The 13,194-nt window shown below is 48.4% G+C and overlaps 2 protein-coding genes across 4 annotated transcripts in view; both read left to right on the plus strand.

Moving 5' to 3' along the window:
• Window positions 1–60: 60 nt before the first annotated feature.
• SIPA1L3 (signal induced proliferation associated 1 like 3) overlaps window positions 61–13,194 on the plus strand; it is a 308,912-nt gene continuing 295,778 nt past the window's right edge. For 2 of the 3 annotated variants that reach the window (XM_028839531.2, XM_028839535.2), the window contains exon 1: window positions 61–600. The gene's annotated coding sequence lies outside the window, so the exon portion shown is untranslated. The remainder of the gene's footprint in view (window positions 601–13,194) is intronic. The other variant, XM_077982387.1, reaches the window with a different exon arrangement.
• Window positions 61–13,194, plus strand: part of LOC144337442 (uncharacterized) — a 40,494-nt gene continuing 27,360 nt past the window's right edge. The window contains exon 1 of the mRNA XM_077982619.1: window positions 61–932. Within this exon, the coding sequence (XP_077838745.1) occupies window positions 335–910 (576 nt within the window). The 5' untranslated portion in view covers window positions 61–334 and the 3' untranslated portion in view covers window positions 911–932. The remainder of the gene's footprint in view (window positions 933–13,194) is intronic.

Consider the following 13,194-nt stretch of genomic DNA (forward strand, 5'->3'; position numbering starts at 1 on the left):
TAGGCCGGGGTCTGCCGGCGAGCGCGCGTGCGCGAGCGCGCATCGACGCCCTCCTCCACCACCCCCTTCGCGGGGGGTCTAGCTCACTGCTCCGCTTCCTCCACTTCTCCTGGGGGAAGAGTGACTAGCGTCCTAAGGGTGAGTGACTCGAGCCTGGCAGAGAGTGAAAGAGAGGTTCCGCCGAAAGAAGGGAGGAGGCAGACGGGGCTAGGAGAAAGGAGAAACCGCCCCGGCGGGGTGAGCAGCGCAGCTCTGGAGCTGGAGTCTGCAGGAGACACGCCTCCCTCCCTCACGCCCCTCGGGGCTGCGGAAGTGCTCTAGAGACTGGAGCTGCATGAAGGCGACCAGTGGACTACGGTTCCTAGGAGGCAGCGCGGCAGTGCGCCTACGGCTCCCGGCAGCCCCCGCGCGCCAGGCTCTTTTCAGTTCGCGGCCGGCTAGGGCGAAACTACAGTTCCCAGGAGGACGCGCGCGAAGCGGCTTGGAAGTGGGCAGCCTGGAAGTCACTCGGGCCACCGGAGCTGGCGGCGTCTCCAGCGAGCGGCGCGGAGCCCGACGCCGCAGTCGTGGGGCCCGCGGGGCGGGCAGCCCAGACGTCAGGTATGTGGCTCCGGGTGCGGGGTCGGCCTCGCGCAAGTGTGGCGGGGAATCGGTGGCTGCCCGGACCCCGAGGGTCAGCGCGGGCGGACGGCCGGGTGTGGGTACTGGCCGTGGGGGGCGGCGGCGCCGGGACTCGCGCCCTCCGGACCCAGCCGGACTTGTGCCTGCATGGCTCAACTTTCCAGGCGTGCACCCCGGCGCTGTGGGGAAGAGCTTGGAGGCGGGGAGCGGTGGATTCGCGTCCCGGCTGTGCCGCTCGGGAGCTGCGATCTGGGGAAACCGCGCCGAACCTCAATTTCCCCTGCAGTAAAACGGAGTAGGAGAGTGTCTTGGCGGAGATTCTTTTGAGATAATAGAATAAAACATTTGGCACATAGGAGGCACTTACTACGTGTTGGGGTTATTGTTAGCTCTCCGAAAAATGAGGTGAAGATGTTATCGATTGCATAGGGTGAGGATTAGTTGAGTGTGTGCATGTAAAGAGGTGAGTCCATGGTTAGCACCCAACGCAGGCTAGCTGCTGTTAACCGAGATAATTTTGTTAAGAGCGTTGGTTTGGAAGGCAGAGAGACCCCAGGTTCAAATTTGAACATTTACCAGCTGTGTGACTTTGAGCAACTGGCCTCACCTCTCTGTGCCTTGGCTTCCCTATCTATAAAATGGGGATTTAAGTAGCAACCACTTCGTCGAGTTGTTTTCAGGATGCAGTGAGAATACCATGCGTAAAGTGCTTAGCACAGCAGCTGGCACATAATGCTCAGTAAATGGTACCGTTTATTAAGCGTGTTCCTAGTGGCCCAGAGACCCTCTGAGGGTGGGGCTCTGGCTGTAGTATTGGTCTCCCCCGAGGGCCAGATTCAGAACTGGTCCAGTTGACTTGACATCCTACTACCTCAGGTTCCTCATTTCCAAAATGAGATAATAACAAGATCACTCTCAAAGGGTTGTAAGGATTTGCTGAGATTGTGTTTCTAGTCCAGCGCCATCTCTCACTAAGTAGCAGCTCTTATGTATTATAATTGTTCTTCAATATTCTCCATCTGGCCCAGAGACTGCCTGACTGTGGGCTGTGACATGACAGCCCTGAGCTCCCCCACACGTTTGCTCCCAGCCTCAGTGTCCCATCTGTGGAATGGTAGTCATAGGACTTTTGTGCCAGGATTGTTTGGATGGTTCCAGGAGATAATTCATGTTTAGTGCTTTGCACAAGACCCGGCACACAGTAAGTGCTTATTAAATGATTAAATGCATCTTGCTGTTTTTTTTTTCTTTTTTTTTTTTTTTTTTTAATAGGCCCTTTTTGCTTGTTTGTACCTACATGGCAGAGTGGTCACAAGGTTAGTGTTTCTTTATTCTCCCCACCGCCCAAAATTTTACTCACCAAAGATTAAATTATGGAACACACTATAGTAGAAAGGCCTAAGAAGAAATGGGACTGACCTGCCATCAGCGGTCCCCTGCTCACACACCCCTCCCCATAGAGCCATTATGTTTACTCCAGTGCTTTAATTATTGTCTTAATGCTGCCAGCTCTTGCCTCTGTGTCCCCTGCACTCCAGCTCCAGATGTGGAGCCTGTGCTTCTTCGATGCCCCTAGTGGCTTTCTTGGGCACCATAAACTCAACATGTCCAACCTGAACTCCTCCTTCTGAAACCAGTAGTCACCATCTTGGCAAATGCACCAGCATAGACCTGGTTGCCTAAGCCAGAAACCTGGGAGTTGCTCTTCCCCTGCCTTCCCATGTCCAGTCGACAGGCAAGAAGGACGAATCTGCTATTTCATAGGAACACCATTTCATTGGCCCATATTGGTCTCCCATCTGATGGGCACTGAAAGTTCCCCTCCGCTCCTCGAGGTGGTGGCCTTTTCTCACGAGGTTGAGTTTTTTGTTTCTTTGTTTGTTTTGAGATGGAGTCTGTAGCTCTGTAGCCCAGGCTGGAGTGCATCGGCACAGTCTCAGCTCACCTCCGCCTCCCGGGTTCAAGCGATTCTCCTACCTCAGCCTCCTGAGTAGCTGGGATTACAGGTGCCCGCCACCACGTGCGGCTGGTTTTTGTGTTTTCAGTAGAGATGGGGTTTTCACCGTGTTGGCCATTCTGGTCTCGAACTCCTGACCTCAGGTGATCTACCCATTTTGGCCTCCCACAGTGCTGGGATTGTAGGACATGAGCCACCACGCCTGGCCATGACAAGGTTAAGTCATTAGGGATTAACATAGGTAAACCTATGTAACATATGTATTAATAAGGGCAAGAAGACATTATAGACTTGACTGGACAGCAGTGACTGTGGATGTGGCATGAAAGCCTGGCTTTCAGGGGACCCAGTTCTGTGATTTTAGCCTGGTACAGACTGGCTGAGTTGTAAATTTCTTTCAGAAAAGTTAGATGGTGTCAGCGGCTTAGAATATCCCGTGTGGGAGGGTGGCCATCCTGGGCATTTCAGGAGGCAGCACCCATACCACACACCCAAGAAGAGCCTGGGAAGAGCATTTATTAGCGCTCCCTTTAGATTGAGTTTATTGTCAGAAACCTGTCATTGTGATTTCATTTGATGATAGAAACCGGTGGTCTCAATCACATTTGTGATGGCCACCAAATTTACCTAAGCATTTTGTTCCCTTAACCTGAAGAAATAAAGCAGTGGCTTAAAAAAAAAAAAAAAAAAATCTTGGTTATTCTCCATGACTAGTGACAGCAGCACGTGGCTTTTCGGCAGTCTGTGTAGAATGAATATCTAAGAGTTAAATGCGAGTCTGTCTTTCAGACATTGCAGTTGTTAGGTGGTAAATCAAAAGTGGAATTTAGAATGTGCAGTGATTGGTGCCTCTCTTTTTTGCTGTAAAATATATTTTACTGATATATTTCAAACATAGATTTAGTAACTTGAAAATCTAAATTAAATGTATTTACATTTTAACAAAATAATTCAACAGTCATTTCCTTTAAAATAAAGAATTTGGGCCGGGCGCAGTGCCTCACACCTGTAATCCCAGCATTTTGGGAGGCCGAGACGGGCGGATCACGAGGTCAGGAGATTGATACCATCCTGGCCAACATGGTGAAACCCCGTCTCTACTAAAAATACAAAAAAATTAGGCGGGCATAGTGGCGGGCCCCTGTAGTCCCAGCTACTCGGGAGGCTGAGGCAGGAGAATGGCGTGAACCGGGGAGGCAGAGCTTGCAGTGAGCCGAGATCGCGCCACTGCACTGCAGCCCGGGCGACTGAGCGAGACTCTGTCTCAAAAATAAATAAATAAATAAATAAATAAATTAAAAAAAAAGAATTTGTCTTTAGCTGTAAGGACAAGAATGAGAGGCTATTTGGTGGGGTGCAGTGGCTCATGCTTGTAATCCTAGCACTTTGGAGGCTGAGGCAGGTGGATCACTTGAGCCCAGGAGTTTGAGAGCAGCCTGGGCAACGTATTGACACTCCATCTCTACAAAAAAGTAGTCAGGTGTGATGGCACACATCTCTAGTCCCAGCTACCCGGGATGTTGAGGCTGTGGTGGGCTGTGATTGCAGCATTGCACTCTAGCCTGTGTGACGGAGTAAGACCCTCTCTCAGAAATTTAAAAAAAAAAAAAAAATGAGAGTCTATTGGACAAGTTTGTGCATTTGTGTATTCTTCAAGACTGATATTACTTCCTTTTTTTTTGTTTTGTTTTGTTTTGTTTTGTTTTGTTTAGACAGAGTCTTGCTCTGTGGCCCAGGCTGGAGTGCAGTGGCATGATGTCGGCTCACTGCAACCTCCACCTCCTGGGTTCAGATGATTCTCCTGCCTCAGCTTCCTGAGTATCTGGGATTACAGGCACGTGCCACCATGCCTGGCTAATTTGTGTATTTTTAGTAGATATGGGGTTTTGCCATGTTGGCTTCGAACTCTTGACCTCAGGTGATCCACCCACCTTGGCCTCCTAAAGTGCTGAAATTACAGGCATGAGCCACCGTGCCCAGCCTATTGCTTCCTTTTTTTTAGGACTATTCTGGTCATGACATTTTGTGCGTGTGTGTATGTATGTGATTGGGTTGAATTTAGCTTAAAAAAAGTTATGCAAGAAATTCATGCTTGTTGTAATGTGTCAAACAGTACAGAGATGTAGGGAAAATACCTACTGCCACCCTCCACTCCAAAATCCCATGTACCCAGAGATAACCATTTGTTCAGACAGTGAGTATCTATTAAGTATCTATTGCTAGGTTTTGGAGATAGCATAATGAACAAAATGGATGTGTTCTCTGCCCCTGTGATTTGGGCCGATGCCTCAGTTATCTTTTTCTGTGCTTATATTGATTATGTCTGTATGTGTGTATGTGCGTGTGTGTGTGTGTGTATCGACTGTTTTCTTCCTCCTACCGTACCATTCCCCAAAAAAGGATGGGGTAGAAATCAAGTTACACCTATTTGTAACCCAATTTTTTCAATTAATGGCTGGGCATGTCCTTCCAAGTCATTACATATAGATTTGGCTTATCCTTTTCAGCAGCTGTACCCACATTCTTCAGTGTAGAGAGACCATGCTTTATTCCAGCATTCCCCCACTGCTGGACCTTTACGTCGTTCCTCTGAGATTTCTTTACCTCAGCAAACACACATCTAATAAGTATCCTTGGTGGTGGCTCACGCCTGTAATTCCAGCACTTTGGGAGGCCAAGGCAGGCAGATCATCTGAGGTCAGGAGATTGAGACCATCCTGGCTAACACAGTGAAACCCCATCTCTACTAAAAATTACAAAAAAATTAGCTGGGCGTGGTAGCCGGCGCCTATAGTCCCAGCCGCGAGGGAGGCTGAGGCAGGAGAATGGTGTGAACCCAGGAGGCGGAGCTTGCAGTGAGCTGAGATTGAGCCACTGCATTCCAGCCTGGGCGACAGAGCGAGACTCCATCTCAAAAAAAAAAAAAAAAAAAAAGACAAACAAAAAACAAACAACAACAAAAAAATACAAAATTAGCCAGGCGTGATGATGAGCACCTGTAATCCCAGCTACTTGAGAGGCTGAGGCAGGAGAATTGCTTGAACCAGGGAGGCGGGGAGGCAGAGGGTGCAGTGAGCCGAGATTGTGCCACTGCACTCCAGCCTGAGTGACAAGAGTGACACTGTGTCTCGAAATTAAAAAAAAAAAAAAGTATCCTTTCACATAGGCAGCATGGCCTAGTGGCTGAAGCATAAACTCTGGGGCCACATGGTCCGGGTTCACACTGTGACTTTACCCTATACTTGTTGTGATACCTTGGGCAAGTCATGTGTCCTTCTGGGCCTTAGTGTCCTCATCTGAAAATGGGGATGATACAAGTGTCTTCCTTATAAGGTGATTGTTGAGAGGTTCCATAAGATCATCTGCATCAAGCCTTCAGGGCAGGGACAGCTGTGATTTTTTTTTACAGACAGGGTCACTCTGTTGCCCACGCTGGAGTGCAGTGGCATCATCGTAGCTCACTGTAACCTTGAAACCCTGAGCTCAAGTGATTCTCCCACCCCAACCTCCCTAGTAGCTGGGGCTACAGGTGTGCACCACCACACCCAGCTAATTTTTTAATTTTTGTGGAGATAGGGTCTCACACTATGTTGCCTAGGCTGGTCTCAAACTCCTGGCCTCAAAACGATCCTCCCACCTCAACCTACATGTGATCTTTCAAACTCAAAGTAATTCACAGGAAGAGTCAACTCAATCATTTGAAACACCAGGTAGAAATAAGAAAAAGTTGTATCACAGGGATCCCGCTTGAAGATGTTGGGGCCTAGGGCAAGGGATCCAGCTGCACCTGAAAGAAGGGAGGAGATTTGCCCAGGAAGATAGGAGCCAGTAAAGTGGCCTGACCACAGTGGGTGGTGGGGGTGAGGGACTGGTGGTGGAGCGTCAGTGGGAAATATCACTCCTCATATTTGCGAGAAGCGTGCCACCGTTGGAGGGTGGCTTAGGTGGCGGGCAGACCAAGTTCAGATCACAATATAGCCACTAACTTGGAAGATGTGCACTGAACTTTTTTGTTCATTGGCAAAATGGGTGTGATAGTAGTCTTTATCTCGAGGGTCGTTGGAGACTGAATGAAATGTCTGCAAGACTTTCAGCACATTGGGATGTCATTAGCCCTGTGCAGTTAGCTACTATTCTTATTTTATTGAGTTGACAGATGTGTTGAGACCGTGCTGTGTACCAGGTCCTATTCTAGGCACTGAGGATTCAGCAGTCAACAAGACAGACAAGATCCTTGCTGTCCTAGGGTTTACATTCTAGCCATTCTAGCCCGGGAAGACATGCAATAAACAGGATCACTTCACTTTGTTTTTTTGAGATGGAGTCTCGCTGTCACCCAGGCTGGCACAATCTCAGCTCACTGCAACCTCTGCCTTCCAAGTTCAAGCCAATCTCCTGCCTCAGGCTCCCGAGTAACTGGGACTACAGGCATGCGCCACTATGCCCCGCTGATTTTTGCATTTTTAGTAGGGGAGGGGTTTTGCCATGTTAGCCAGGCTGGTCTCAAACTCCTGACCTTGGGTGATCCACCTACCTCGGTCTTGTACAGTGCTGGGATTACAGGCATGAGCCACTGGGCCCAGCCTCTTTTTTTTTTTTTAAATAAAGAAAAATCCTGATCCTGCCTCTTCAGATAGTTTTAACTGTGATGGAGAAAATTTAACAGGGTAAGTGGAGAGAAAATGGCTGATGGGGCAAGATGGCAGTGGTTACTTTAGCTTGGATGGTCAGGGAAGACCTCCCAGGCCTCTTTGAAGAGTCATGTTAACTGAGACCTTAATGAGCAGTGGCACTGGCTATGCCAAAAGTTGGGGAAAGAACGTTCCAGGCAGAGGGGACAGCAAGTGTTAAGGTCCGGAGGTGGGAGTGAGTTTGCTATAAAGAGTATCAGTGTGACTGGAGAAGGGTAAATTCCTAGTTTTCAAGTTTATACCACTTTAAGTTCTTTTTCTTTTTCTTTTCCTTTTCTTTTTTTTTTTTTAGAGTATCAGTGTGACTGGAGAAGGGTAAATTCCTAGTTTTCAAGTTTATACCACTTTAAGTTCTTTTTCTTTTTCTTTTCCTTTTCTTTTTTTTTTTTTTTTTGTGAAGGGTCTGCTCTGCCGCCCAGGCTGGAGTGCAGTGGCATGATCTCAGCTCACTGCAACCTCCGCTTCCTGGGCTCAAGTGATCCTCCTGCCTCAGCCTCCCAAAGAGCTGGGATTACAGGAATGTGCCACCACACCTGGCTAATTATTTTTGGTACTTTTAGTAGAGGAGACAGGGTTTCATCATGTTGGCCAGGCTGGTTTCAAACTCCTGACCTCAGGTGATCTGCCCACTTCGGTCTCCCAAAGCGCTGGGATTACAGGTGTGAGCCGCCACACCCGGCCATATTTTTTCTTTTTTTTGTGGAGACCCGTTTTGCCCAGGCTGATCTTGAACTTCTGGGCTGAAGTGATCCTCACCCTCGGCCTTCCAAAGTGCTGAAATTACAGGCACGAGCCACCATACCTGGCCTACTTTTTTATAAAATAATAATAATGGTAGCAGCTTACCTAGTGCTTACTCTGTGCTAGATGCTCTTCTAAGCATTTCACACATTCCTCAGTTAATCCTGACAGTAGTCCAATGAAGTAATCAACTTGATCGAACTCATTTTACAGGTGAGGAAACTGATTCCGCCCTCCATGCTCTTTACCTACATTCTAAGCTCTCTTCCCAGGCCCTCCTTACTAGGCAGAAGCAAATTGAGGAAGCGGACACAGCATTTCGTGTCCTTGTTGTTTGACATGCAAAGCACTTTAGACTGTGTTTAGTACCCAATTCATGTGGCAGCAGGGGCGGCCTGGGATGTTGTGGCATCATTTTTGCTCTCAATGAGACAGGGATGGTTTGGTGGTGGTTTCAAAACTAAAGACCCTCCAGCAGAGCCTGTCAAGTAGAACAAGACTGACTGATTGCCATACCAGGCACAGGTTAGCATGAAACAAAGTGTAGTGTCTGAGGGAGCAGGGTGTCTCCTTTGGGTGAGCTTTGCAAGGGGACTTGGGACTTGGCTGGAAAAGGTGTTTTTTTCTTTTTTTTTTTGAGTCGGAGGCTTGCTCTGTCGCTCACGCTGAAGTGTAATGGTGTGATCTGGGCTCACTGCAACCTCTGCTTCCTGGGTTCAAGCGATTCTCCTTCCTCAGCCTCCTGAGTACCTGGAGTTACAGGCATCCACCGCCACTCCCAGGTAATTTCTGTATTTTTAATAGAGACGGGGTTTCACCATGTTGGCCAGGCTGGCCTTCAACTCCTCATCTCAAGTGATCTGCTGGCCTCGGCCTCCCAAAATGTTGAGATTACAGATGTGAGCCACTGCACCCAGCTGGAAATGGTGTTTGAAGCACACTAGCCGTGTGGACTGTTAAAGTATCACACTGTGGCCCAGCAACTAAGACAGTGATTCCTGGACCTGTAAGGGCCCCAGGTCCCTGCTCCAGCACCATGACCTGTGTGTACTTTGATTTGCTGTAGCCTAGGCCTTATGGGTTACTAAATATTTTGAATGAAGGATAGCCCTGATTAGATGTGAGGACAGTAGTGGGTGCTTTTAAGACTAAAAATATTGGGTGGGCATGGTGGCTCATGCTTGTAATCCCAGCACTTTGGGAGGCTGAGGTGGGAGGATTACTTCAGGCCAGAAGTTCACGACCAGTCTGGGCAACATAATGAGACCCCATCTCTGCAAAACAAAAAGTTTTTGTTTTTGAGACAGATTCTCACTTTATTGCCCAGGCTGGAGTATAGTGGTGTGATCATATCTCACTGCAGCCTCTGCTTCATGGGTTCAGATGATTATCCTGCCTTAGCCTCCCCAGTAGCTAGGATTCCAGGTGCCTGCCACCACACTCGGGTAAGTTTTGTATTTTTAGTAGAGACAGGTTTTCACCATGTTGGCCAGGCTGGTCTTGAACTCTTGACCTCAGGTGATCCTCCCACCTTGGCCTCCCAAAGTGCTGGGATTACAGATGTGAGCTACTGCATCTGACCTCATCTCTGCAAAAATTTTTTAAATTAGCCAGGCCTGGTGATGTGCACCTATACTTCCAGCTACTCAGGAGGCTGAGGTGAGAGGGTCACTTGAGCCTAGGCACTCCCACACCTTGAGTCCCGGAGATCAAGGCTACAGTGAGCTATGATCACACCGCCTGTCTCTTTTAAAAACAAAAAAAAAAGACTGGAAGTATGGCGAGCATCTTTCATCTGTCCATCTGTGAAACATTTCTTCACCTACCCTGTGTGCCAGGCTCCATGCTTGACACTGACAGTATAAAGTTGAGTAAGACACTGGTTCTCAAAGGCCCACAGCAGTGCTGTCCAGTAGAAATATAATGTGGGGCCGAGCACGGTAATCCCAGCACTTTGGGAGGCTGAGGCAGGCAGGTTACTTGAGTTCAGTTCGAGACCAGCCTGGCCAACATGGTGAAACCCCATCTCTACTTAAATACAAAAAATTAGCCGGGTGTGGTGGCACGTGCCTGTTATCCCAGCTACTTGGGAGACTGAGTCAGAGAATCACTTGAACCCTGGAGGTGACGGTTGCAGTGAACTGAGATTGTGCCACTGCACTCCAGCCTGGGCAACAGAGCAAGACTCCTTCTCCAAAAAAAAAAAAAAGAAAGAAAGAAAGAAATATAATGTGGGCCACTGATGAGGCTCATATATGTAATTAAAAATTTTCTAGTAGCCATATTTTAAAAAGTAAAAGGAAGGAGGAAAGTAATTTTAATAATGTATTTTATTTCATCTAAAACATAATTTCAATGTGTAATCAATATAGAAATTATTAGTGACCTATTTTACATCCCTTTTTTCACATTAAGCCTTTGACATACAATATGTATTTTACACTTTCAGCACATCTCAGTTTGTACCAGCCATGTTTCAAGCGTTTGGTGGCTACATGTGGCTAATGGCTACCACGTTGGACAGCACGGGCCAAGGGTATGAGATTCAGGTGTAAATCAAAGGCGGTAGTTCACTGACAGATCAGACCTGCCACCCCTGTTTTATCTTGGTGGAGAAGGGCAGATGTATGATGAAAAGCAGGTTTATCACAAGCAATTATAGCTAACCAAAGAGCTACTGTCCATCAAACTTGCTGTATGTGCCTGGCACTGTGCTTTGTGTTGGTGGGTGTTACCTGTGTTTGGAGGTGCCAGGGACTATGATTATTCCCATTTCACAGTTGAGGAAGCTGAGATAAGGCAACGAGAGGTCACTTGCTGAAAGTTGGGAAGTGGCAGAGGCAGCATTTGAGCTCAGGTACAGAGTGTATACTTTTAAACCTGTTTTATATGCTGCATTGGAAGGTGTTTAAGGGGGATAGGGTCTGAGTTTTGAGCAATGAAAACCATAGGAGGGACTTGTTGCACAAAATCGATTCTCATGCTGGTGGTAGAAGATCATACCTGTAATCCAACATTTTGGGAGGCCCAGGAAGGAGGATCGCTTAAGCCCAGGAGTTTGAGACCAGTCTGGGCAACAAAGCAAGACTCCATCTCTACAAAAAATTAAAAAATTAGTTGGGTGTGGTGGCATGTGCCTGTGGTCCCAGCTACATGGACGGCTAAAGTGGGAGGATTGCTTTAGGCCAGGAGGTCAAGGCTGCAGTGAGCCGTGGTTGTGCCACTGCACTCCAGCCTGGGTGACAGGGCAAGACCCTTGCTCAATAAAAAAAAAAAAAGAAGTCCCAAATTTTCAGCGTTGATCTCTAGGTTTACGTTGGTGCTGGGGTGCTGGTTTGAGAACTGAATGATTGAGAGGTCCACTCCTTAAATTGACCTCTAGGTTGGCTGGAACCTGGAACCTTACCTCCCAGGAGAGAGGGATTTTGGGGAGTTGGGAGGGGTGTGGGCAGGGAGACTGAGGAAGGCAATGAAAGGTCTTGGCCTGTTTGAAAGCTCATTTCTTTTTTTTTTTTTTTTGAGACGGAGTCTCGCTCTGTCGTCAGGCTGGAGTGCAGTGGCGCCATCTCAGCTCACTGCGACCTCCGCCTCCCAGGTTCAAGTGATTCTCCTGCCTTAGCCTCCCGAGTAGCTGGGACTACGGGTGTGTACCACCACACCCAGCTAATATTTGTATTTTTAGTAGAGATGGGGTTTCACCATGTTGGCCAGGATGGTCTTGATCTCTTGGCCTCATGATCCACTTGCCTTGGCCTCCCGAAGTGCTAGGATTACAGGCGTGAGCCAGTGCACCTGGCCTGAAAGCTCATTTCTAAATTGCTGCTTTGGGGCCAGGCATGGTGACTCATGCCTATAATCCCAGCACTTTGGGAGGATGAGGAGGGAGGATCACCTGAGGTCAGGAGTTCAAGACCAGACTGGTCAACATGGTGAAAAATAGAAAAAAATTAGCCAGGTATGTGGTGGGTACCTGGAATCCCCGCTCCTTGGGAGGCTGAGGCAGGAGAATCAATTTAACCCAGGAGGCAGAGGTTGCAGTGAGCCAAGATTGTACCTCTACACTCCAGCCTGGGCGACAGAGCGAGACTCAGTCTCAAAATAAATAAATAAATAAATAAACAAACTGCTGCTTTGGAGGTGAAGCCTTTCGTGTGGCTGACTCTGGCCCTCATTGCTGTGTATTCAGGTGGGTGCTGTGGGCTCTGGTGGAAGCAACAGCAGAGCTTAGCGTGTGAGTGCATCTTACCCTTGCTGTGCTCCAAAGACATTGCCAGTGGCTGGGGTGCAGGGAAGGGACATCACAGTGGTTTCCTCTGTTAACTCTATGAGAGTCGTGGTTCTAGACTTTTTGGTGGTCTCAGGTGCAGGATGAATCCTGGCCTCCTACCCAAACGGGGCAGGTGCTGGAGATTCTCAGCTGGTTCCTTTTCCCAGGTGGTGCTCACCACACTTATCTCCAACTGCTGGACAGTGCCTGGCATGTCAGAGATGCTCGGTAAGTCTCTGTTGAATTAATGATACGAGCCAGCATTCACTGAGCTCTTACTATGTAGGAGGCACTGCTCTGAGTGCTTCTCAGATAATACCTCATTGAATCCTTAGAACCACTCCTTGGGGTAGGTACTGTTGTTTTTCCCATGTCTCATCAGGGGAAACTGAGTTACAGAGAAGTTCAAGTCACAGAGCTGGTGAGTCTCAAATTCAGGATTCCTGTGCAAGACACTGGCTGCAGAGTCTAGGCTCTTAAACACTCACTGTGTGGTCTTTCCGTGAATGGACAGACGAACAGATGGGGCAGACAAGCAGGACCATTCTCACTAGTTCCAGCCTCCCCACTCCACATGTGGTTTCTGAGCCCCTGTGTTGGGGTGGGGGCCGCAACAGTTCCCAGGCCCCTTTGGGCCCTGAGGCTTTTTTTTTTTGAGACGGAGTTTCATTCTTGTTGCCCAGGCTGGAGTGCAATGGCGCGATCTCAGCTCACCGCAACCTCTGCCTCCCAGATTCAAGCAATTCTCCTGCCTCAGCCTCCCGAGTAGCTGGGATTAGAGGCATGTGCCACCACGCCCGGCTAATTTGGTATTTTTAGTAGAGACAGGATTTCTCCATGTTGGTCAGGCTGGTCTCGAACTCACGAGCTCAGTTGATCCGCCTGCCTTGGCCTCCCAAAGTGCTGGGATTATAGGC

The sequence above is a fragment of the Macaca mulatta genome, chromosome 19 (assembly GCF_049350105.2).
Source record: "Macaca mulatta isolate MMU2019108-1 chromosome 19, T2T-MMU8v2.0, whole genome shotgun sequence".
NCBI lineage: Eukaryota > Metazoa > Chordata > Mammalia > Primates > Cercopithecidae > Macaca > Macaca mulatta.